The sequence below is a fragment of the Cherax quadricarinatus genome, chromosome 57 (assembly GCF_038502225.1).
Source record: "Cherax quadricarinatus isolate ZL_2023a chromosome 57, ASM3850222v1, whole genome shotgun sequence".
Lineage (NCBI taxonomy): Eukaryota > Metazoa > Arthropoda > Malacostraca > Decapoda > Parastacidae > Cherax > Cherax quadricarinatus.
The window spans coordinates 3,743,761-3,771,274 of NC_091348.1; the positions used below are offsets into that span (position 1 = coordinate 3,743,761).

The 27,514-nt window shown below is 39.6% G+C and overlaps 1 protein-coding gene across 1 annotated transcript in view; it reads left to right on the forward strand.

Moving 5' to 3' along the window:
* The window catches only part of tkv (serine/threonine receptor kinase thickveins), a 377,353-nt gene extending 353,428 nt beyond the window's left edge, over positions 1-23,925 (forward strand). Inside the window, exon 9 of the mRNA XM_070097287.1 lies at positions 20,607-23,925. Within this exon, the coding sequence (XP_069953388.1) occupies positions 20,607-20,735 (129 nt within the window). The 3' untranslated portion in view covers positions 20,736-23,925. The remainder of the gene's footprint in view (positions 1-20,606) is intronic.
* The last annotated feature ends 3,589 nt before the right edge of the window (positions 23,926-27,514 follow it).

Below are 27,514 nucleotides of genomic sequence, written 5' to 3' on the forward strand. Positions count from 1 at the left end.
ATTAATATTGTTTATTATGTCATATTAGAGGAATTGTGCAGATAAATAAGCTGTAGAGCTGATATTAATGTCATATTGAAGGACTACCTTGTTGTGTCTCCCAACACAATTCCTAACATACGCCAGAAACAGACCTCTCCAGAAAACTTCTTTGAGCAACAGGGGTCCAGTGACTCTCAAGCTGGTCCTAGTGGCATTAAAAAACAAAGGAGGGAAGTAACCCAGGATAAGGACTTTGTACCTGAAATCTTTATGGAGTGGGATTTCCCTTCCAAACAGTTGTAAGCTCTTCCATCCTCTACCCTCTTCCCATCTTCCATACATCACCATGTCTTCAATAAAGGTAAGTGTGATGTTGTTATTGTTTTATTCTTCATGTATCATTGTTTTCTGTGTAGGTAAATGCATATTTCATGTAGAAATCTTTTTTTTAATAATTTGCGTGTCTGAAATGGATTAATTGGATTTCCATTATTTCTTGTGGGGAAAATTAATTCAGAATAAGTCAGATTCGGGATGAGTCACTCTCTGGAACGGATTAATTACGTAATCCGGGGTTCCACTGTACGTATATTGAAACTAAGCGATTTGTGATTGCTTTCCCCAAGCTCGTCATTAACCTCAAGATTATTAATTAGTGATTCTTTCTTAGCAAGAACCATGTCAAGCAGGTTGTTTCCTCTAGTTAGTTATGTCATAAACTGTTTTAAAAAGCAATCCTGAACTGTATCAAGAAAGTCACTATACAGGTCTTCCTCAACATTCGCAAGGGTTAGGGGATCAAGAGCCTTGCAAGTGTTGAAAAATCGAGAATGTTTGGTGCCCCAATATATTGTAAAGAAATATGATACAATACTGCTTCCTTAACTTATTGAACCATGTACAATCATAAAATACATGAAAAGTCATAAAATATCGTACTAAATACATACATGTTATGGTTTAATAACATATATGTTATTAAATACCACTGCCTCCACCAGTGCCTCAACCACTGTCTCAACCACTGCGGTGCGCTGCTCATATTTTGGTACAATTTCTTACTTCAGTTATATTGTCTTTCTCAATTTCTTTACCAAAGGGCTGGCACTAGCAAGTTTCTTTGGGCCCATGGTAAATTATTTAGCAGTCGCACTTAGTCTACAAGCACCAAACACAATGAATTTTTGTGAAATGTTTGGAAGAGGTTGGAGACTAATGCTCACTCCAGCATGAACAAAGCCACATTGACTGACGATGCCTCAACCACTTCTTCAACCACTGCTTCAACCCTCGTATTTTTGTACAATTTCCTTCTTCAGTTCTATCGTATTATTATTATTATTATTAATACAATAGAATTGAAGAAGGAAATAGTACAAAAATACGAGGGTTGAAGCAGTGGTGGAAGAAGTGGTTGGCGCATTGTCAGTCAGTGTGGCTTTGTTTATGCTGAAGTGAGTATTAGTCTCCACTCTCCTCCAAACATTTCACAATAATTCATTGTGTTTGGTGCTTGTAGATTGAGCGCGACTGGAGTGGTTGAGGCAGTGGTTGAGGCAGTGGTTGAGGCAGTGGTTGAGGCAGTGGTTGAGGCAGTGGTAGAGACAGTGGTAGAGACAGTGGTAGAGACAGTGGTAGAGACATTGGTTGAGGCAGTGGTTGAGGCAGTGGTAGAGGCAGTGGTAGAGGCAGTGGTAGAGGCAGTGGTAGAGGTAGCGGTTGAGGCAGCAGTTGAGGGAGTGGTTTTTAATAACATATTATTAATAATAATAATACATGTTATTAATAATAACATGTATTATTATTATTATTAATAACATATATCTTATTAATACCACTGCCTCAGCCGCTGCCTCAACTACTGCTTCAACCGCTGCCTCAACCACTGCCTCAACCACTGCCTCAACCGCTGCCTCTACCACTCCAGTCACACTCAATCTACAAGCACCAAACACAATGAATTATTGTGAAATGTTTCGAAGAGTGTGGAGACTAATGCTCACTCCAGCATAATCAAAGCCACACTGACCATGCCTCAACCACTTCTTCCACCATTCCTTCAACCCTCGTATTTTTGTACAATTTCCTTCAATGCTATCGTATTATAATTATTATTATTATTATTATTATTATTATTATTATTATTATTATTATTATTATTATTATTAGCAGTAGCAGAAATGTTTGATTCTTTGCCGTGTTCAAGAGTAAACATATGATGTCACCGTCCAATACCTGTCCGAGTAGCCATTCCAATATTCAGTCATGAATGGGTTGACACTATTTATACTGTAGTTTAATAGCAAATAATGAACAAACAAAACACTCACCACACTGAGTAGTAGGAGGGCTGGCTGCCAGTTTTGGGGGTTGGAGGGAGGGTATTAGGGACTCGTGGGTGGCAGGAAACTTAAATATGATTTGGCAGCTGGGAATTTGGCAGTTGGGAATTCGTGAATGTGTGAAGCCCGCGACAGTTGAAAACGCAAATGTTGAGGGAGACCTGTACTCAAGATTTCCTGTCACATTGTTCCAGTCACTTAGTTTAAAGTTAAAATCTCCCATTAACATAATTTTTTTCATATCTAGATACCATATGAATTTCATCCCATAGCAGCTTACTGCACTCACTATCAAGGTTTGGGGGCCTATAAATCACACCCAATTAATTTTTCACGACCCTCGAAAAACTAGCCAAACAGATTCTGTGTCGGATGTTTCTAATCTTATATCTTGTCTAACATAACAATTTAAATTATCTCTCATATACACCACCACTCCACCACCCTTCCTGTTGACCCAATCAGTGTGGAATAGTTTATAAGAACATAAGAATGTAGGAACACTGCAGAAGGCCTACTGGCCCATGCGAGGCAGGTCCTTATCAAAACGACCTCTACCTAAAGCTACCCAGGAAATAACTCCCATACCCAATGACTCCATTCAAACCCAGCCCCTCCCACTCATATATTTGTCCAGTCTCTTCTTAAAGCTACCCAAGGTCCTAGCCTCTATCACCCCACTGGGAAGACTGTTCCACGCATCTACAACTCTGTTAGAAAACCAGTACTTACCTATGTCCTTTCTAAATCTAAATTTATCCAACTTAAATTCATTATTTCTGGTTCTTACCTGGTTCGACACCCTCAGTACTTTATTATCTCCCTTGTTTATGCCTGTCATCCACTTATACACTTCAATGATGTCTCCCCTCATTCTACGCCTCTACAGAGAGTGGAGATTTAAGGCTTTAAGTCAATCTTCATACGGGAGGTTCCTTACACAGTAAATCATTTTAGTCATTTTTCTCTGTATGTCCTCTAATGAATCTATATCCATCCTGTAGTAAGGGGACCAAAACTGAGCAGCATACTCTAAATGAGGCCTCACTAGTGATGTATAGAGCTGTAAAATAACTTTTGGACTTCTGTTACTTATACTTCTTGAGATAAATCCAAGTAATCTGTTGGCCTTGTTGCGCACACTAAGGCACTGCTGTCTTGGCTTTAGATTTCTGCTCATCATGACTCCCAAGTCCTTTTCACATTCTGTATGATCAAGCTCTACTTCACCTAGATTATAGCTTTGAGGGTTATTTTCATTACCTTATAGACATAGAACTTCATCTGCCATTTTTCAGACCAGGACATTAATTTGTCCAAATCCTCCTGGAGTTCATTGCTATCCTCCTCAGAGTGAATTATACGGCCTATCTTTGTATCATCAGCAAACTTACTCATGTCACTCGTAATCCCTTCATCAAGGTCATTAATGTAAATTATGAACAAGAGAGGGCCTAAAACTGATCCTTGTGGAATGCCACTAGTGACTAATCCCCATCCAGATTTCACTCCATTAATGGTAACTCTCTGCTTTCTATTGGTAAGCCATGCCTCTATCCATACTAGAACTTTACCTCCTATACCATGAGCTGCCACTTTTTTCAAGAGTCTCCTGCGAGGTACTCTATTGAAGGCTTTACTAAAATCCAAATAAACAATATCATATTCCTTATCATTGTCAACTGCCTCAAATGTTCTATTGAAGAACGTCAGTAAGTTTGTCAGGAACGACCTCTCGTGAATCCATGCTGAGATTCATTTATCAAGTTATGCTCTTCAAGGTGACTTCTAATAATGTCAGCTATAATTGATTGTAATAACTTGCCCACTATAGATGTCAGGCTTATTGGACGGTAATTTGAAGGAACGGACTTATCCCCTGATTTGAATATAGGAACCACATTAGCCATCTTCCACAACTCTGGCACAACACCGGTAAGGATGGATGCATTAAACACACTCGTTAATGGCTGACTAAGCTCCACCTGCCTTGTATGGGCCAGTAGACCTGCAGTGTTCTTCCATTGTTATGCTCTTAGTGGGAAGGATTGTAAAGGACCTGCCTAGTATGGGCCAACAGGCCTACTGCAGTGTTCCTCCTTTCTTATGTTCTTATTGAAGACTTGTGCGAGGGATGGATGGCAAGTTTATTGTTGTACAAGTATGATATACAATACCGACAAGATGAAATTGAGACACGTGCAACATCTGGGTATCTTTATTGTAGAAGTTTCGCCATCCAGTGGCTTTATCAATACAAATTCCAGGACATAACTTGAAGACAGGAGAACTATGTACGGAAGATGAGGTAATCAGTCCCTCAACCTAGCAGTAGGTGCGAAGAGCACCTACTGCTAGGTTGAGGGACTGATTACCTCATCTTCTGTACATAGTTCTCCTGTCTTCAAGTTATGTCCTGGAATTTGTATTGATAAAGCCACTGGATGGCGAAACGTCTGCAATAAAGATACCCAGATGTTGCATGTGTGTCTCAATTTCAAGTTTATTGTTGGAGAATATGACACTAATATCAACTCTATGGCTTATTTATCTATCACAATTCAACTAATATGACATAATAAATAATATTAATAACATAGAAACATGGAATATACTCTAGAATGAATAAAATGAGTCATTACGTATGTCACGAGATGTGTTGTGTTGTGTTGTTGTTGGGTATATAAGGGCCACTGAGAGTAAGCCGTCCATAATGGTGGTGAAGCAGCAGCTGAGGCGGCGGTGTTTTCTGTAGCCCTATATAACTCCAACAATATTGGAGGAGTTGGTAGAATCACTGAATCACTAAAGAAGGAACCCTCTACCACCATCACTATGACCTTCTACCACTATTACAACTGTTACCACCATCACTACTACCTTCTACCACCATTAACCACTATCACAACTGCTTCCACTCTACCACCACCACCACCACCTTTGTATTTTTCTACAAACTTTTTCATAAATTATGTGTTTCTCACATTCTTTACCAAAGGGCTAGCACTAGAAGCTTTTTTTCGAGCCATGGTAGCTTATTTAGCACTTGCAAACACTAAAATCAATGGAATATTATGAAATATTTCGTAGGAGCAAGTGAGGGGACCATCGCTCACTGGTAAACAATGGCACACTGGCTGGGAAGGCAGGCCCCGGCGGCTCAGAGCGTGAGTACGCGTCCTGGACGAAGGACGATTAGCGAGTTAACGGACCATTTACGAGCCAATGTTTAGACGAAATAACCTGACTATTTCCAAAATGGACGACTTTCAGGCCGGACAATTATTGAGGGACCACTGTATTTATATTACCTGCACTTGCAAGTAATCTTGGCTCATCTATCTTATTTCTTAAGACTCCTACTATTGTTATAGTAAACCTTAAGGGAGCTAGTCACTTGCTGCCTTCTACTGTCTCTCTTTGTTTGCTGATTAATTTCTTTGCCTTTACTAGCAACTTCATTTTGAATATTGTCTTTTAAACATATTCCTGAGGTATCCTGGTAATATATGTTGTTTTCAACCGTAGTACTGCAACCTGATTGTTTCCCACACACCCATACCTCTATAATCTATCAGTTTAAAGTCCTAGACAAGTCAGCAATGGCCCCCTCAATCGAGTTGGCTAATGCTACCACTCCCGGCCCCAGAGAGTTGTACCCCATCCCTTGCATACATATCACGTTTGCCATAGAATTTGTCCCAGTTATCAATGAAAGGTAAAGGTATGGGATTGCAAGTTTGTTGCAGTACCTGTCTAGCCAGCAGTTTATCCCAATTGCCCTAGACATCCATTCATTGCCCACTCCCCTTCTAAGCAAAATGCTACATGTGATTGGGACCCCTCCTTCAGACCTGACAACATCTATGGCTGACCAGTACTTATCCAGCAGCTCCTGTCTCCTACCATTCCCAATGTCATTTCCACCAGCACTAAGATAATGGGCTTGTTCCCATTACCTGACATAATATTATCCAACCTGTTGATTTTGTCACCAACACTAGCTCCTGGGAAACACATACACTGTCTCACCTTCCTATCTCTGTTACAAAACGAGCAGTCCATATATCGTACCTGGGAGTCTTCCACAACCAGAATGTTCTTACCTTGAATAGCAGGGGAGTCAGTGGTACCTTTAACCTCACTATCCACTGAAGTACACTCGTCATGGAGAACAGAGAATCAATTTCCTACCTTCAGATCTTCTCTATTAACTTTCCTTATCATGATGCTTCTTCCTGAATTGTGAACCACTTGCCATTTAAAGTGGCTGCCACTCTCCAACTCACTGCTGGTAACCTTTTCATCCTTACCAGATCCAACCATCTCACACTCCCAAACCCATCTAGCGAAGTTTCAACCTCCTATTCTCCTCCTGAAGAAGTCGTACCTCCTCCTTCAGTACTTTAACCTGAGATATTAAAACACTACAGCAGGCCATGGTGCTCAGTAACACCCCACGCTAATCCCCAGACAGCTTAGGACAGATTGATCTCTCTTGACCACTGACCTCAGTGTACTAATACTCTTGCCCCTAATACCATATTGCACCTGTATGGTTCCTGTATTCCTGAATGAGATAGTAGAGTTTCTCAGCCTTTTATTTGATTGCCGGATGTCCTGGAAACCTTACATAACCTTCCTGAAAGCAGAATGCCTTTGCTGGCTGAACCTTGATTACACTCTTGCCCTTCTTTCTTGGGGGACTGATAGATGAGCTCTTCTTTGCCTTCATTCTGCTCTTATCTTGATCAAAATTGGATAATAGTGATCAAATTTATTCTGTAACCTCTCCCACAACTCTTTAAACTTAATTCCATTCATCATCAAGGGTTATATTGGTGCCTAAACCCACTAGATGTTGCCAATGAAATTGGCAATCATCTGGTCCATATTTCTCAGGGACTCCATCTATGGCCCTCATTTCTTTCCTCAAAGTCTGCCAGAGAGTTAGCACCCTTGGACTTTTCTTCTCTCAGAGAAGAGCAGTATAATGTGCCTTTTACACTTCAAGAACTGGAGGCAACACTCTCAGCTTGCCAATCATCGGCAGCTGGGCCCGACGACATTCATATTCGTATGCTACAACATTTACATCAGTCAGCCCTTGCAGTCCTATTACGCCTTTACATTCTTATTTGGTCACAAGGAGTTCTTCCACAGCTGTGGAAATCCACCATTGTTCTCCCTTTCCGCAAACCAGGCACTACGGGACATGAAACCTCCCACTATCGTCCCATTGCTCTTACCAGTGCAGTTTGCAAAGTGATGGAACGCCTAGTAAATAGACGTTTAGTGTGGTATTTAGAGACACACAGTCTCTCCACTCGTCAATATGGCTTTCGTAAGGGACGTTCTACCATAGACCCCTTACTACGCTTGGATACGTATGTTCATAATGCCTTTGCGAATAACCACTCAGTTATTGCCATATTTTTTGACCTTGAGACGGCATATGACACAACTTGGAGGTATAATATTTTAGCCCAAGCCCACTCCTTAGGCGCCTTCGAGGCAATCTACCATCCTTCCTTAAGAACTTTTTAACTGACAGGCATTTCCGTGTTCGGGTTAATAATGTGCTCTCCCCGGACTTTATCCAAGCTGAAGGTGTCCCCCAGGGATGTGTTCTGAGCACAACACTTTTTCTCCTTGCTATTAATGATTTGGCCTCTATTCTTCCATCAAATATTTGGTCATCACTCTATGTTGATGACTTTGCTATTGCCTGTGCAGGCGCTGTCACCACATTACAGTTTCTCTCCAGCATGCAGTCGACCATGTTTCCAATTAGGCCACCACACATGAGTTTAAATTTTCCAGCACTAAAACCCACCAAATTACTTTCACTAGACGCTCTGTCATCTCCGATCATCCTTTGTACCTCTATGGCTCCAGTATCCCTGAACGTCATACAGTCAAGTTTCTGGGCCTCCTCTTTGATCGTAGGTTATCCTGGAAACCTCACATTACCTCTCTGAAGGCGACTTGTCACAGCCGGCTGAACCTTCTTAAAACCCTTGCTCATCTTTCATGGGGAGCTGATCGTCGAACCCTCCTTCGCCTACATTCCACCCTTATTTTATCGAAACTTGATTATGGTGACCAGATCTATTCAGCGGCATCTCCTGCTACTCTCTCTAGCCTTAACCCCATTCATCACCAAGGATTACGTTTATGCCTTGGTGCTTTTCGCTCTTCCCCTGTCGAGAGCCTCTATGCAGAAGCGAACGTTCCATCCTTATCCGATCGCCGTGATGCCCATTGCCTTCGCTACTATGTACGCTCTCATGATCTCCGCAATCCTTCCATTTATAGAATGGTCACTGATATTAGTAGACATTCTTTATTTGTTCGCCACCCCTGTTTACTCCATCCCTTCTCTCTTCGCCTTCATTCGCTCTTGCCTTCTCTTCAATTACCACCTTTCTATGTTCATGTAGCATCTCACTTTTCCCTACCCCCCTGGGAAGTTCCAGCTGTTCGAGTCTGTTCTTTCTCTCTCCCTTGCTCGAAAGCCCAACTGTCTACGGTTGCTTCCCGCTCTCTTTTTCTTGACCACTTTCACTCTCATTCTCATGCCATTGCTGTGTAAACAGATGGCTCTAAGTCTTCTGATGGCGTAGGATTCGCAGCAGTGTTTCCGGACAGCATCGTACGAGGGCAGTTACTATCTTCGGCTAGTATTTTTACTGCTGAATTGTATGCCATCCTTGCAGCACTTATCCGTATTGCATCTATGCCTGTGTCATCATTTGTGGTTGTCTCAGACTCCCTTAATGCTTTACAGGCTATACTGAAATTTGATACACCTCACCCCTTAGTCCTCCGTATCCAACTTTGGCTACGCCGCATCTTTACCAAGCATAAAGATATTGTTTTTTGTTGGGTCCCTGGTCATGTTGACATACAGGGCAATGAACAGGCAGACACTGCTGCACGGTCAGCAGTACATGACCTACCAGTTTCATATAGAGGTATTCCATTTACAGACTATTTTGCTGCAATATCTTCCCACCTTCACACCCGTTGGCAACATCGTTGGTCTACTATGCTCGGCAACAGACTTCAATCTATTAAACCAAGTACAGTGGACCCCCGGATAACGATATTTTTTCACTCCAGAAGTATGTTCAGGTGCCAGTACTGACCGAATTTGTTCCCATAAGGAATATTGTGAAGTAGATTAGTCCATTTCAGACCCCCAAACATACACGTACAAACGCACTTACATAAATACACTTACATAATTGGTCGCATTCGGAGGTATTCGTTATGCGGGGGTCCACTGTATAGGTTACTGGCCGTCTTTTTATCACCAGTGTCGAGGTTGGGAGACTACTCTCTCCCGTCTTCGCATTGGCCATACTCGTCTTACTCATGGATATCTCATGGAGAGGCGCCCTGCTCCTCTCTGTGAGAATTGCCAAGCTCCATTATCAGTCAGCCACATTCTGTTGGACTGCCCACTTTATCAACGAGCACGCAGAATTTACCTCCATCGTCGTCTTCGCTCCGCTGTTCTCTCTTTACCTTCCCTTCTCGCTGATGGACCCACCTTTCATCCGGACTCTCTCATTGACTTTTTGACAACAACTGACTTACTTCACAAATTCTGATACCTTCAGCCCTTTCTACTTCAATCTCTTGCTACCCTCTACCCCTGTACTGTCCCCTGCCCCGCTGTTTTCTGTAACCTACTGATCATCCCTCCTCCCTTCTGCCATCCAATACCCTCGCTTCCTTCCCTACCCTGCAGCACTGTATAGCCCTTGTGGCTTAGCGCTTCTTTTTGATTATAATAATATATTGGTGCCTAGAGGCTTTTTGTTCCAATCCAGTTGAGAGCCTATTTTCAGAGGGGAATGTTCTATCTTTGCAAGATAGGTGTGATGCCCATTGTCTCTATTATTATCTGCTCTCATGACCTGCATTATCCTTCTACATATAGGATGGTAACAGATATTAGTATTTGAAGTTCTCTGTTTGGTCATCACCTCTCTCTACTACATCTCTTGTCTCTCTCTATTCAGTCTCTTGGCTTCCTTTCTTTTGCTTCCTCTGTATGTCCATTCAACATCTAACTTTTCACTTCCCCCTTGGGAAGTTCCGATGATTTGTATCAGTTCTTCCCCACAGCCAAGTAGTAATCAGTTCTTATGGTAGTTTTATATATTGCATCACTACCTACCCTAACATTTGTAATAATTTCAGACTCATTTACTGCATTACAGGCTATCCAGAAATTTTATTCTTCTCATCCCATTGTTCTCTGTATGAATCTTTGGCTGAGCTGCATTTCTAGTAAATACAAATTTGTAAAAAAAGCAGACATAGTTTTCTGCTGGGTCCTTGGATATGTACATGTTCAGGGCAACATGCAGGTAGACTGTTGTTCAATCAGCTATCCATGACTACCTCATTTCATATAGGGGTATTCCATTCTCGGACTACTTTGCAGTAATCTCTAGACAATTTCGCAACCATATGCAACAATGGTGGTCGTAGATAGGTTTCTGGTCATCTTATCACTGCTTCTGTGTTTGGGAGACTACACTCTCCTGCTTACGTATTGGATACACACATCTAACTTGTGGATATCTCTGGGAGAAGTTCTCAGCACTGCTCTGTGAGGATTACCAAGTTTGATTGTCAGTTCACCATCTCTTAACCCTTTGGGGGTTTCAGATGTACAGTGGTCCCTCGTTTTTCGTAATTAATCCGTTCCTGGAGCCGTTACTATAAACGAAATTTACGATTTACGAATCAATTTTCCCCATAAGAAATGATGTAAATACAATTAATCCGTTCCTGACACTGAGAAGTATTTAAACAAAACAAATTTTTGCATGAAATATACATGTAGTACATAAACAATACAATGGGAAATGATGAATGAAACATTAACAGCATAACACTTACCTTTATTGGAGATTCTTCTTAGTGTATGGGAGACTGGAGGAGAGTGAGAGAGTGGATTGTTTATAGTTTGGAAGGGGAATCCCCTTCCATCAACACCTCAGGTACCAATTGCTTTTCTGGGGTTGCTTGTCTTCTCTGTTTCTTAATGCCACTAGGACCACCTTGAGAGTCAGTGGAGTCCTGTCTCGCAAAATAACTGTGGAGAGAGCTCTGTTTCTAGTGTCTCTTTAACACTTCCCTAAAATGGCCCAAGACTTTGTCACTGTACATGTTTCCAATATGGCTTGCAACAACCTTGTTAGGGTGATGTTTCTCCATAAAGCTTTCCATCTTACCCCACATAGTAAAAATCTCTTTAATTTCTGAAGAAGGCACCTTCTTCCATCTCTCTTCCTCCTCCTCTGCAGCAAGATTCTGAGCTGCGATGTGTTGCTCTTCCTGCTGAAGCTCTTGCAGCTCCTCAGTGGTGAGCTCTTCGTTGTGGTCTTCCACCAATTCTTCCACATCCTCCAAACTCACATCCAACCCCATGGAACTCCCCAGTGCCACAATTGATTTTACAACAGACATAGGCTCATCAGGGTCAGTCCCAAACCCTTCAAAATCCCTCTTGTCAACACAATCTGGCCACAATTTTCTTCAGGCAGAGTTCAAAGTCCTGGTAGTCACTCCCTCCCAAGCCATACCTATAAGGGTTATGCAATGGAGGATGCTGAAGTGTTCTCTCCAAAATTCCCTTAGGGTCAAGTGTGTGTGTGTGTGGTCACAGTCAAGCACCTGGGAAACATAGCTTTTGTGTAGAGTTTTTTAAAGTTTGCAGTGACCTGCTGGTCCATGGGCTGGAGGAGAGGAGTGGTATTCTGGGGCAAGAACTTTACTGTGATGAACCCAAACTCCTCAAAAATTAGGTCATCCAAGTTTGGAGGACGAGCAGGTGCATTGTCCATTACTAGCAGGCACTTGAGATCCAATTTCTTTTCCAGGAGATACTCCTTCACACTAGGGCCAAACACTTCATTGAACCACTCGATGAAAATTTCCCTTGTGACCCATGCCTTACCATTAGATTTCCAAAACACACAATTTACTCTTCATAACATTGTTTTTCCTGAACTCTCTGGGATTTTCTGAATGGTACACTAGTAATGGCTTCACTTTGAAATCCCCACTAGCATTAGCACAAAACATTAGCCTTAGCCTGTCTTTCATAGGCTTGTGTCCTGGCATTGCCTTTTCCTCTTGTGTAATGAAGGTCCACTTGGGCATTTTCTTCCAAAAGAGGCCTGTTTTGTCACAATTGAACACTTGTTCAGGTTTCAGTCCTTCAGCCTCTATGTACTCCCGGAATTCATGCACATATTTTTCAGCCGCCTTGTGGTCCGAACTGGTTCAGGTTTCAGTCCTTCAGCCTCTATGTACTCCTGGAATTCATGCACATATTTTTCAGCCGCCTTGTGGTCCGAACTGGCAGCCTCACCATGCCTTACCACACTGTGTATGCCAGTACGGTTCTTAAATCTCTCAAACCAGCCTTTGCTGGCCTTAAATTCACTAACATCACCACTGTTTGCAGGCAATTTCTTTACCAAATCTTCATGCAACTGCCTAGCCTTTTCACAAGTCATAAGAGTATCTCCTGCTAATTGTTTCTCATTTATCCACACCAATAATAACTTCTCAACCTCTTCCAGTACTGGTGATCTCATTTTTGTCAGCATAGTTACCCCCTTTGCAACAACAGCGTCCTTGATTTCCTTTTTCTTGGCCACTATGGAACGTTTCTTATACACTGGACAGCGATCACACTTTCATATTGTTCAATGGGTTTTCTTAAATTCGCGTATTTCCCACCTTCTTTCACAGGCGGCACTAGGAGCTTTTTTTGGAGCCATGGTAGCGACTGCAAGCACGATTTCGCTGGAGCATGTGAGGGGACGCTCACTGTAAACAAAGCTGACTGGCTGCCGCCACAGCTCACACCATGGGTATACGAACTACGATACGAGTCCCTATGAAAAGCGAGTCCATGTTTATACGAAAATACCCCTATGATTGGCGAAATTTACGATTGCCGAGAACTACGAAAAGCGAGGGACCACTGTATGTACTAGTACGCCTAAATTCTAGCACCCTCAAATCTAGTGAGAAAAAGCTGGTAGGCCTACATATGAAAGAATGGGTCTATGTGGTCAGTGTGCGCAATTTAAAAAAAATCCTGCAGCACACAGTGCGTAATGAGAAAAAAAAACTTTGACCATGTTTTTGGATTAACCCCTTCAGGGTCCAAGGCCAAAATGTTAAGTGGTGCCCCAGTGTCCAAGAATTTAAAAAAAAAAAATTTTATTTTTTCTTATGAAATGGTAGAGAATCTTTTTGTGAAGATAATAAAACAAAAAGTACGAAATTTGATGGAAAATTGACGAAATTATGCTCTCGCAAATTTTGATGTGTCAGTGATATTTACGAATCGGCGATTTTGCCGACTTTGACTCCCATTTTAGTCCAATTACATTATTCCAGTCGACCAAATTCTTAGCTATTTCACTAGTATTATTCTATTCTATCGATTGAGCTCAAGAAATCACCAAGTCAACTGTTTCAACTACAAAATAAAGTGATTGGAAATTGGTAATTTGGCCAATTTAACTCAAAGTTCAAAATATTCCAATTTCAAAATAGGGTCCAGAATAAACAATGTAGGTATTCCTGGCACTAAACTTACATTTCCTCTGTTCATTAGTTACGTTTTGAGGCTTTACAAATAAATTCCATTTTGATTTTTTATTCACAAAATGAATTTTTATTCACATCAAAAAGTAGAAGATTTACTGTTATGCAATATTGTAATAATTGTATAAATATCATCACCACATTTGTGAATGTATATTAGACCCACCAGCTGGCGTGTATTAGATGTGTGAGGTCCACAAATAACCCGCACATAAAAGAGAGAAGCTTATGACGACGTGACTTTGTGTGACTTTGTCAATGGTCCAAGTCGGACCGAAACGTCGTCGTAAGCTTCGCTCTTTTATGTGTGGGTTATTTGTGTATCGTTCCAGTCACGGTATTGTGCCTTTTTTGTTATTTATGTGTGAGGTCGTTTGTTTACTCTTGAACATCGGCAAAAATTTAACATTTCTGCTATTTTGAGCTCAGTTTCAAGCCATTTCCAGTGCTAAAACCAATGAAAATCATCTCTATTTCTGTAGTATGTCTTCCATTCTATCAAAAGAGACCAAAAAATCATAAATACAACTATAAAAAACATACGAGAAAACACTGCAAAGTCGCTGTTTTAATTGAAAATCATGGTCTCAGTTTTTTTTTCTCATTATACACTGTGTTGCAGGATTTGTTTTATGTGGTGCACATGTACCACATAGATGTATTCTCTCATATCTAGGCCCAAATGTACCACTCACAGTTTATCAGAGTGAGCTGAGCTCATGGTGTAGATCTACGGTTTGGACCCTGAATGTAAAGCAGTAGATCTACGGGACGGACCCTGAAAGGGTTAAAACAGCAACTTTGCACTGTATTTTCGTATGGTATTTATTGTTGTATTCTAGTTTTCTTGGTCTCATTTTATAGAATGGAAGACATATTACAGAAATCGAGATGATTTTGACTGGTTTTACAATGAAAAGTACCCTGAAATTGAGCTCAAAGTAGCAGAAATGTTCGATTTCTACCAAAGTTCAAAAGTAAACAAATCATGCCAAGCGTCCAATACACATCAACTGGTGAGTCTAATATTCTTTCACAAGTGCGCTGATATTATTTATACCATTTCTACACTAATGCAGTAGTCTGCATAACAGTAAATCTTATTTTTTTTTTGTAAGAATAAAAATTCAAAGTGGAAAGCCAAAGAAATATAAGAGGGGCCTGGGGATGTGACTAACGAATAGAGAACTTGTTATTTTAGTGCCAGGAATATCTTTCTTGTTTATTCTGGATCCTATTCGAAAATTGGCATCATTTGGAATTAGTGTGAAATTGGCAAAATTGCTAAATTCTGACCACTTTATTGGATAGTTGAAATCGGTAAATGGGTGGTTTTTTGTACTCATTCAATAGGAAAAATGGAGTTCTAGCAAAATAGTTATGTTTTTTGTCGACTAGTACACTGGAATTGGCCGAAAATAGGGCTCAAAGTGGGCAAAATCGCCGACACGTAAACATCGTCGAGACCGCTAACGTCGCGAGAGCATAATTCCGTAAGTTTTCCATCAAATTTCATACTTTTGATGTCATGATCGGGAAAAGATTCTCTATCTTTTCATAAGAATTTTTTTTTTTCTTTTTTTTTTTTTTTTTAAATTTGGCCGACCGAGAACTAGTCTCTGAGAGGACCTGCCAACCCCCAAAGGGTTAATAGATTGCCCTGTCTGTTAGCAAGCACACAGAATTTGCTTCCAACCTTGTCACTGACCTGACACTTACTTTGTCTGACCTCCTAGCTGACAGCCCCACCTTTGACTCTCTCATTGACTTTTTGTTAGTAACTGCTTTATTACACTGACTTTAATTATTTGCATATTTCATCTTTAGCACATCTCACCCTGCAGTACTGTATGACCCTTGAGGGTTCAGCACTTAGTTCTGTTTATAATAATAATTCTCCATGGGGAAGTAAAACAGAATTCTTCCTCCATAAGCCATGCATGTCATAAGAGGCGACTAAAATGCCGAGAGCAAGGGGGCTAGTAACCCCTTCTCCTGTATACGTTACTAAATAAAAAAAAGAAAGACTTTCTTTTTTCTTTTTTGGGCACCCTGCTTCTGTGGGATGCAACCGGTTTGTTGAAAAATAATAATAATAATAATGCTTCTATTCTTCTCTCCACTTGTGGAGAGCACTTCTTGGTCCACACTGGTGCTAACTCTACCCTGACTAACAGGTTATTTCCCCGCATGTTGGTGGCCATCTTGCTCTCTACCTGTTGGTTTTGGACTTCCTAGATTATGATCACGTTCACTTTTTCTGGGATACGTTATTATTATGGTCTCTTCTCGCTGTCGTCTGCTCGTTGGCTTCCTTGTTCTAATTGTTAGGAAACAGCATCAGGCTTGTTTAGTGGTGTGCATGCAGGATTCATCCCCATGTTTCCTCTCCAGGATCTTGATCATTCAGCAGTGTGGATAGTTACACTTCATAATGGAAATGAATTCACAGAATTTACATGTGCCTCTGACATCATTCAACATAAATTTCATTGCCCAGGTTTGTTTCCCACATGTATGACCTGGATGAAATGCATTTTTGGATCTTTCAGTGTCTTTCATCATCATCTGTCGATTCATTGCTACTTATGAAAATTATTGTCTTTTATTTTTGCAGTTTGAACTAGCAGTGACTGATTTGTCATTTTTCTTCACACCAGTAGATCTCATGATGGTGCTTCTAGCACTCCAGACAGCAAGCTGTCTCAGTCATAAGAAGTCAACACTCTTTCCTTGTTGTTCTCTGCAACAGTACAGTTTTATTTTTGTCGATGAATGCCTGTGTGTTTTCTGGACAGTCATTTGTTGCTCTTCTGCAAGCTTAGGGCTTTCTGTCTCCTATCACTACACAGAATATGGAGTCCATCACTGGAATCTTGTATTGTGTCATTCCTTCCTTCCCACTGGTTTTTGTGTCTTGTACATGCATGCATCAGTGATGTTAAGAAAGGGGATAAAAGAGAGTGCAAAAATTATAGGGGGATAAGTCTGTTGAGTGTACCTGGTAAAGTGTATGGTAGAGTTATAATTGAAAGAATTAAGAGTAAGACGGAGAATAGGATAGCAGATGAACAAGGAGGCTTTAGGAAAGGTAGGGGGTGTGTGGACCAGGTGTTTACAGTGAAACATATAAGTGAACAGTATTTAGATAAGGCTAAAGAGGTCTTTGTGGCATTTATGGATTTGGAAAAGGCGTATGACAGGGTGGATAGGGGGGCAATGTGGCAGATGTTGCAAGTGTATGGTGTAGGAGGTAGGTTACTGAAAGCAGTGAAGAGTTTTTACGAGGATAGTGAGGCTCAAGTTAGAGTATGTAGGAAAGAGGGAAATTTTTTCCCAGTAAAAGTAGGCCTTAGACAAGGATGTGTGATGTCACCGTGGTTGTTTAATATATTTATAGATGGGGTTGTAAGAGAAGTAAATGCGAGGGTCTTGGCAAGAGGCGTGGAGTTAAAAGATAAAGAATCACACACAAAGTGGGAGTTGTCACAGCTGCTCTTTGCTGATGACACTGTGCTCTTGGGAGATTCTGAAGAGAAGTTGCAGAGATTGGTGGATGAATTTGGTAGGGTGTGCAAAAGAAGAAAATTAAAGGTGAATACAGGAAAGAGTAAGGTTATGAGGATAACAAAAAGATTAGGTGATGAAAGATTGAATATCAGATTGGAGGGAGAGAGTATGGAGGAGGTGAACGTATTCAGATATTTGGGAGTGGACGTGTCAGCGGATGGGTCTATGAAAGATGAGGTGAATCATAGAATTGATGAGGGAAAAAGAGTGAGTGGTGCACTTAGGAGTCTGTGGAGACAAAGAACTTTGTCCTTGGAGGCAAAGAGGGGAATGTATGAGAGTATAGTTTTACCAACGCTCTTATATGGGTGTGAAGCGTGGGTGATGAATGTTGCAGCGAGGAGAAGGCTGGAGGCAGTGGAGATGTCATGTCTGAGGGCAATGTGTGGTGTGAATATAATGCAGAGAATTCGTAGTTTGGAAGTTAGGAGGAGGTGCGGGATTACCAAAACTGTTGTCCAGAGGGCTGAGGAAGGGTTGTTGAGGTGGTTCGGACATGTAGAGAGAATGGAGCGAAACAGAATGACTTCAAGAGTGTATCAGTCTGTAGTGGAAGGAAGGCGGGGTAGGGGTCGGCCTAGGAAAGGTTGGAGGGAGAGGGTAAAGGAGGTTTTGTGTGCGAGGGGCTTGGACTTCCAGCAGGCATGCATGAGCGTGTTTGATAGGAGTGAATGGAGACAAATGGTTTTTAATACTTGACGTGCTGTTGGAGTGTGAGCAAAGTAACATTTATGAAGGGATTCAGGGAAACCGGCAGGCCGGACTTGAGTCCTGGAGATGGGAAGTACAGTGCCTGCACTCTGAAGGAGGGGTGTTAATGTTGCAGTTTAAAAACTGTAGTGTAAAGCACCCTTCTGGCAAGACAGTGATGGAGTGAATGATGGTGAAAGTTTTTCTTTTTCGGGCCACCCTGCCTTGGTGGGAATCGGCCAGTGTGATAATAATAAAAATAAAAAAAAATTTAGATTTTTTTATTCGTACAAAAAAAAAATAAAAAATTTACTGTTATGCAGACTACTGCATTATTGTAAAAATGGTATAAATAATATCAGTGCACTTGTGAAAGAATATTAGACTCCCCAGTTGAAGTGTATTGGATGTGTGGTGTGATTTGCTTACTCCTGAACATTGGTAAAAATCGAACATTTCCACTACTTTGAGCTCAATTTCAAGGTTGTTTTCATCGTGAAAGTAATCAAAATCATCTCTATTTCTGTAATACGTTATCCATTTTATCACGTGAGACCATGAAAACGAGAATACAGCAATAAATACTATACGAAAATACAGTGGACCCCCGCATAGCGACTTTAATCCGTGCAAGAGGGCTGATTGTTATGCGAAATGTTCGGTATGCGAATGAATTTTCCCCATAAGAAATAATGGAAATCAAATTAATCCGTGCAAGACACCCAAAAGTATGAAAAAAAAAAATTTACCACATGAAATATACATTTTCCTACACACAAAGAGAAGGATACATGCACAATAGTAGAGTAGTACATGCATGTACTACTTTACTAAATGAAGAATAAATGACACTTTCCTTTATTGAAGATGCAGCAATGACTGATGAGACACTGTGTCCTGGGAGTGCCTTTTCCTCCTGAGTACTGTAGGTCCTGTTTGGCATTTTCTTCCAGAACAGGCCTTATCACACTGTGTATGCCACTACGATTCTTAAATCTCTCAAACCAACCTTTGCTGGCTTTAAATTCACCAATATGAGCACTAGTTCCAGGCATTTTTCCCTGTTCACCTGGGTGTTAGTCGACTGGTGTGGGTTGCATCCTGGGAGACAAGATTAGGGACCCCAATGGAAATAAGTTAGACAGTCTTCGATGACACTGACTTTTTTGGGTTATCCTGGGTGGCAAATCCTCTGGGGTTAATTGTTTCTTAGTATTCTCAATAAGCCACACCAACAACGGTGCTACAGCAGCAGCAGCAGCTGACGGTGGTACAGCAGCAACAGACAATGCTACAGCAGCAGCAGACGATGCTACAGCAGCAGCAGACGATGCTACAGCAGCAGCAGACGATGCTACAGCAGCAGCAGACGGTACTACAGCAGCAGCAGACGGTACTACAGCAGCAGCAGCAGCTGACGGTGGTACAACAGCAGCAGCAGCTGACAGTGCAGCAGCAGCTGACAGTGCAGCAGCAGCTGACGGTGGTACAGCAGCAGCAGCAGCAGCTGTACCACCAATAGTAGCGATGGTTGATTGGGGTTTATTGTACAACCTGGCCAGCTCGGAGACACGCACTCCACTTTCATACTTATCAATGATCTTTTTCTTCATCTCTATAGTAATTCTCACCCTTATTGCTGTAGGGTTGGCACTAGAAGCTTTCTTGGGGCCCATGGTCACTTATTTTCCAGAAAAAATCACCAAAAACACTGTAATAATACGAAATGTTCCGATTGTATGCTTGGATGTTACCGCTGAGGCTGGCTGGTAAACAATGCCACTGGCGGAACATGTGAGCGTGGCTCAGGCCGCACATTGGACGCGTCTCGGACGAAGAGCGGTGAGCGGGTTTTTGGGCGGTATGCGAGGCAAAATTTTTGCAAAAAAAGCGAGCGGTATGCGGATTGTACGGTATGCGATGCGTGCGGTATGCGGGGGTCCACTGTACACCTCAAATTCGGCATTTTAATCCAAAAAAAAACCGGTCAGTTTTTTTTTCCTCATTTCGCACTGCGTGCTGCAGGATTTTTTTTATGTAGTGCGCACTGACCACACAGACCCATTCTCTCACATGTGGGCCTACCAGCTTCCTCCCGCTTGATTTGAAGCCACTAGAATTTATGCGTGTAAATACGTCAGAAACAGTGGTGCGTAAGACGTAGTATATATAAGACCGAAACAGTCAAAGGGTTAAGGATGGGTGTGGATAGTGTGGTTTGAAGCATCATCTGAACTGTGATTTCAGCACATTTCTGTCAGGTCACCCTACCTCAGTGAAAGATGGCTGGTATGTTAAAAAAAAAAATAATTGTTGTAAGCCACAAAAATTTATTTTGTGTTTAGGTCTAATATACTTTTCCTTTTACAGGTACTGAAGACAATGAGTAAAGTGATTCAGGAATGCTGGCATGCCAATCCTGCTGCTCGTCTCACAGCTCTCAGAGTGAAAAAAACTCTATATAAACTTCAGGTCACTGATGGCACCAAGATTGTTTAGTGCAAATGATAACTTATCTGTTGATTTTATGAGTTTAGCAAATGTGCAATGTAAATCCAGTTAGATTTATAAACTTTTTATAAGAAATTTTTTATATCAATGACTGTATACATAAACCCTGTATAGTAATTTTTAAGCCTCTTAAAGACAGTAAGTGAAGTGTGGTAGAAGACATTTACTGCCAGTGTTATAAACAAGACTTAATGCAGTGTCTCCACAACTGGTCTGAAAATAATAAGTGCCTGATGTGTAGTGTGAGTGGAAAAATCAAGTGTGTGTGTGTGTGACATTACAATGAATTTAATCAAGCCAAGTGTTGCAAAATGTAATTGTAACATAAAAAAATTTAGGTCACTACAAAAGCATTGGGAGTTTTATGCTCTGAAGATTTTTTCTTCTTTTTGTAATTGAATTCAAAGGACAGTGCTGCTAGCAACATTAAGCTATTCTAACTTTATACATTATGACCTCTCAATTAACTCTGCATAAGCTGCTGCTGAATTTATTTTATACTATTGCAACCATCACAGTTTCTATGAACCATTTTGTGTTTACACTCATGAACACTTTCTTCAGTGCTCTTGAAAAGAACTTCATGCAGGATTAGACTATTGAATTCATATTTAAATTGATGCTCCATTAAAATGTAGTATTAAATTCCACTTAGTGTATCAGTTACGGTTAAACCCTGCAGTGGCATACATGTCTGTGTGATACTTAGTGTGCTGGACCTTAAAGTATGATGCATTTGTGTGGCCTTTACAGTAGTTTTCTGAATATAACTAATAGTATTTTTTTTTGTTTGCCAAATATGTTAAGATATTCTTTAAGTAATGTACTTGATAATAATCATTTTAATTACTCTACTTTCCAATATTCTACATGGTCTATTTTCTGCTTAATTTATAGCAAAACCTTTCCTATTTTATTTTTTCACCAGATGTGCCAAGAATGGCTGTGGCATCACTTGCTAAATTGCCTGTACATAGATTTGGGCCTTTTTTTTAGTATACATGACTTTGGGTCGTGTGTAGAATGCAGTTTTTTTTTGGGGGGGGGATAAAGAAATGCAGAATTTTCTCCAATTTTGGCAAATTATTAAACAAGATGCATGGTTAAATTGTGAACAGCCTTGAATATTCAGTATTTTTTTATCTTCAGGTCATTCACTAGAAATGAAAGGATTGTCAAAATTAGCAAATCTACATAACAGTGAATTTAGAAGTAAGAAGCACTGTAAATATTCTGTAAATGATACTGATTTGTCTCCTGTTGGGACTAATTAAAGTGTTAAGATGTCTAAATTACAGAAAATTATATGTATTTCTTACTGGAAGAAAATATTTATTGGAAGGAAATTTTTAAATGAAATTAAGAATTTTTTGCTCATTCAGAAACTTTCAAATTTTGGAATGCAATAGTGAAAATTTCAGAAAATATTATCTTTGATAATTCTGGGGCGTGTTATTATTAGCTGAGTCTTAGCCTAACAGCATATATTTTTCTCTGGCTCTATTGTGACTATAGTAAATTGTCATATACAGTTGAGAACAAAATCAAACTGAGGGACAGTGGCTTCCTACATGTATGAAGTCCATAGCTCGTACAAATTTGTGACTAGCACTGAATCACATACTAAGGGGGAAAATCTTATATAACAGTGAGTTTATAAAAATACACATGTATGTATAAAAAAATATCCACATTGCTTTCATTAGTGGTATACTTTAAACATTTGAGGTACAAATGAACATAATTTTTGCGCCAAAGAGTGACATTTTGTACCTACGCTTGTCCAACAACAACCTTGCTAACTGATTTCTAATGTGTTAAATGCTATCTTTAATGCACTAGCAAGCTTACTTTGTCCTCTCTGATAATCACATCTTTAATACAGACTTGCTCTATGCTTTTATTTGCTACTTAAACTGTGCTCCTCCTTCCCCCTCATCCCTTCCCTTCCCTTTCTGTCCATATCCTTCTCTTAGTGTCTTCACTTCTCTCCTTTTATTATCTCTCTTACTTCTGCCATGTAGTGCTGAATAACCCTTCCTTGAATTAAACAATGATCAAATATGCCATATAAAATATAACCTTCCATTTGTCATATGCAGTATATAGTGGTAGTAATAGTTGTATTAATTAAGAGCAGTACTGTCCTATGGATGTTTGGAACAGTTGGCAGTAAGTAGGAGAAATATAAAGTATAAACTAATTGTTAAAGATGAAGTGAGGTGGAGGCCTGATGTGCTGCCAAGCTCCTATTGATGATGTGCCTTTAGAGTGTTATGTCATACAAATTACCCCTTAAGTCAGTTGATTTGATTATTTGGCTATAAATAAATAATGTTGATTGAATTTTTGTTGAAAATTTATGCTTATTTGTACACTCTTATTTGGTATCATACTTGCCTGATTGTTACTTACGAAAGCTGCAGAAAGATTACCATGTCACATCCAACAATAGTGAAGATACATTACAAGCATTTCCTTCATTTGTTTTGTTATAAATATTTCTTTAATGTGTTCATTGTCAAAATACTAACTACGAATTGATCATTTTTGCCCGTAGGTCATTACGAATATTATAGCAGATATTGTTTGTTTTAAGATTTTTTTGATCATTATTCAGTAAGATTTTATAGACTGCTAGACTGCATGTGAAAATAGTAATATTGTATCATTTTAAAATATTTAAATCTAAAGCAATATTTTCTTGTGTGTTGAGATATTTGATGTAATTTGCTCCAATAGATAAAACTGTTCTCATTATACTTATTTGCAAATTACACTAGAAATATTAGACAGGTAGATTTTTCCTACACCATTTGCTTCCTTTCCTCCATTGTTCCCCTCCTTTCTCTCCACCCTTCCGTGATTTCTTCCCACATTTCTCTCCATCCACCTCTCCCTCCCATTCTTTCATTCTTTGCTTCTTCCTAATGTTTCCTTTTTCCTGATTCTCTTTTTCCCTTCATCATTCTTAGCTACCCCTTCCCTCTCTTCCTTCTTCAGTATTTCTCTTTCTTCATTCTTTCCCTCCTCTTAAATCCTCTAGAACACACACATATATGTATACATGCACATGTGTGCACAAACAGTTACACAGTATTGACTACATGTACAAGATTTTTCAACAAAAAAAAAAAACATTCTGTATATAAATTATTTAAACCCATATGCAGGCCTGTGGATTTAACCATGAAAGCAAGATTAAAACTGATGGAATATTGAAAGTGAATTCTATGTCATTGGTGTAATTTTTCATCCCCTGTTTATATATGTGTACATGTGCTTTTTAGGCAGAAGTTGCTTGGAGGGTGGAGAGTCTTTGGCCAAATTAGCAGAACATATATTCATTTTTGCTCTAACTGCAGAAATGAGTCAAAACATGAAATAACATATTTCATTGATAAATAATCCTAGCTAAAATTGGCTAACTTTACCTACATTAGGCAGGACTAACCTATATTAGGTTAAATAAATGTTTGTTAGGCTTGGGTAAGTTGCAGATTTAAAAACAATCCTTATCATTTTTATTCATGTGAGTATTTGTATCCATTTATAGGTTAAAACTAGAAATAATTAGGTTCAAGGAAATTTGGCTTGTTGGCAACTGCTTAAAATAATGTGTATGTGTGTGTCTGTCTCTTGTGTGGGTACATGTGTGCACATGCATGCATTTGTTTCTTTTTGTTTGTATGCATGTAAGTGTGCACATGCATTTGTTTGTGTGTGTGATGAAGGGGTGTAAAAGTAATAGATTGTGATATGTCATGCAGGCATGAATTCACACCATGCAGGTTGCAGACAAACAAATTACCTCATGTGTTTTCAGCTGCATAGTATATGTCTGTGTTTGCTTGACTCTTCTTTCGCAGTACTGTGTGTGTATGTATGTGTGTGTTTGTGTGTATAAATAAAATATACATAAATATACACAATAATTGTTTTTTTTTATTGTTACATGTATACATTTTATAAATACTCTGTAATTGGCAGTTCAAAATTATAATATTTCTTTACTATAACATTAAAGCATATCATTTACATAATCATTTATAATCATCTCTGGAAAGTGTGTTGAGCAGTCATCAAGCCATTTGATTATAATTTTGTATTTACTGTTCAGTGTTAATGATATTTGGTTATGTTATGGAAGTGTTCATCATTTGTTGTTTTACATTGCTTCATTATTTTTGCATAATCATAATTTCATTTGTGGTATTGTAGAGTATATAATTTATAATACGACTCAAGAAATTGTAATAACACAATTGGAAACAAACCACGAGATGGGTTGGCGTAGTGGCTTATGTACTGGCCTGGAGTTTTACAACTCACATGCCATGAGTTCTAACCCCAACCATACTGTGGTTTTATTTATAATATATTTGTGTGAGGTAAGTACAGTATGTGGCCTTCGTGTAAGTATAGGGAAAGTGGAGCTGTATTATGTCAATAGTGTCTTGGTGTGTTTAATGCTTCTGAGTGGAGTGCTTTGATTTTCCTGTGTGCCATAGTTTTTAATTTGCCTGTGATGAAACTGGCATTTTATGACAACCTTATATATTTTTATTGGCCATATCAGCTGTGTTAGACTAAATATGCTGTGAGGCTTTTTTTTTTATGTTAGATGCAGTGAGAATGTTTTGACTTCCTATGTTAGTCGTATACATATCTATACATTTATGTATGTACATACATCTTTTGGAGAATTTGATTGTTATTAATGCTACTATGTATGTATGTTTTGAGAACATCAAAAGGTAACGAATTCTATTTACTTAGAGATGTTAACCCACATGGAGACAAATTCAGAAGAATAGTTGTCTACATATTTCAACCTCAGTCTCAAATGATCTTGAATATCTGCTGGATAAGAAATATTGCACAAAACTATGTTATTCTGCCTTCTCTCTGTGTGAGTTACTCTCTGTAAATCATTAATTTTTATTAAACTTTGATGTTTCCATACATACATATGCACATATGCATACACTTTTTTTTTAACACACCATTTTTCTCCTACCAAGGCAGAATAACCCAAAAAAGAAGAAACGAAAGTTTTTTTTTTCACATTTAGTAAGTTATACGGAAGGGGTTACTAGCGCCTCGCACCCAGCATTTTAGTCACCTTTTATGACATGCATGGCTTACAGAGGAAGGATTCTTCTCCATTTCCTCATAGAAAATACATACATACAGATTAAATCTGGAGTATCTGAGAGAGTTAGAGCAAAGGAAGGGGTAGCAGTAATGTTGAATGATCAGTTATGGAAGGAGAAAAGAGAATATGAATGTGTAAATTCAAGAATTATGTGGATTAAAGTAAAGGTTGGATGCGAGAAGTGGGTCATAATAAGTGTGTATGCACCTGGAGAAGAGAGGAATGCAGAGGAGAGAGAGAGATTTTGGGAGATGTTAAGTGAATGTATAGGAGCCTTTGAACCAAGTGAGAGAGTAATTGTGGTAGGGGACCTGAATGCTAAAGTAGGAGAAACTTTTAGAGAGGGTGTGGTAGGTAAGTTTGGGGTGCCAGGTGTAAATGATAATGGGAGCCCTTTGATTGAACTTTGTATAGAAAGGGGTTTAGTTATAGGTAATACATATTTTAAGAAAAAGAGGATAAATAAGTATACAAGATATGATGTAGGGCGAAATGACAGTAGTTTGTTGGATTATGTATTGGTAGATAAAAGACTGTTGAGTAGACTTCAGGATGTACATGTTTATAGAGGGGCCACAGATATATCAGATCACTTTCTAATTGTAGCTACACTGAGAGTAAAAGGTAGATGGGATACAAGGAGAATAGAAGTATCAGGGAAGAGAGAGGTGAAGGTTTATAAACTAAAAGAGGAGGCAGTTAGGGTAAGATATAAACAGCTATTGGAGGATAGATGGGCTAATGAGAGCATAGGCAATGGGGTCGAAGAGGTATGGGGTAGGTTTAAAAATGTAGTGTTAGAGTGTTCAGCAGAAGTTTGTGGTTACAAGAAAGTGGGTGCGGGAGGGAAGAGGAGCGATTGGTGGAATGATGATGTAAAGAGAGTAGTAAGGGAGAAAAAGTTAGCATATGAGAAGTTTTTACAAAGTAGAAGTGATGCAAGGAGGGAAGAGTATATGGAGAAAAAGAGAGAGGTTAAGAGAGTGGTGAAGCAATGTAAAAAGAGAGCAAATGAGAGAGTGGGTGAGATGTTATCAACAAATTTTGTTGAAAATAAGAAAAAGTTTTGGAGTGAGATTAACAAGTTAAGAAAGCCTAGAGAACAAATGGATTTGTCAGTTAAAAATAGGAGAGGAGAGTTATTAAATGGAGAGTTAGAGGTATTGGGAAGATGGAGGGAATATTTTGAGGAATTGTTAAATGTTGATGAAGATAGGGAAGCTGTGATTTCGTGTATAGGACAAGGAGGAATAACATCTTGTAGGAGTGAGGAAGAGCCAGTTGTGAGTGTGGGGGAAGTTTGTGAGGCAGTAGGTAAAATGAAAGGGGGTAAGGCAGCCGGGATTGATGGGATAAAGATAGAAGTGTTAAAAGCAGGTGGGGATATAGTTTTGGAGTGGTTGGTGCAATTATTTAATAAATGTATGGAAGAGGGTAAGGTACCTAGGGATTGGCAGAGAGCATGCATAGTTCCTTTGTATAAAGGCAAAGGGGACAAAAGAGAGTGCAAAAATTATAGGGGGATAAGTCTGCTGAGTATACCTGGTATAGTGTATGGTAGAGTTATTATTGAAAGAATTAAGAGTAAGACGGAGAATAGGATAGCAGA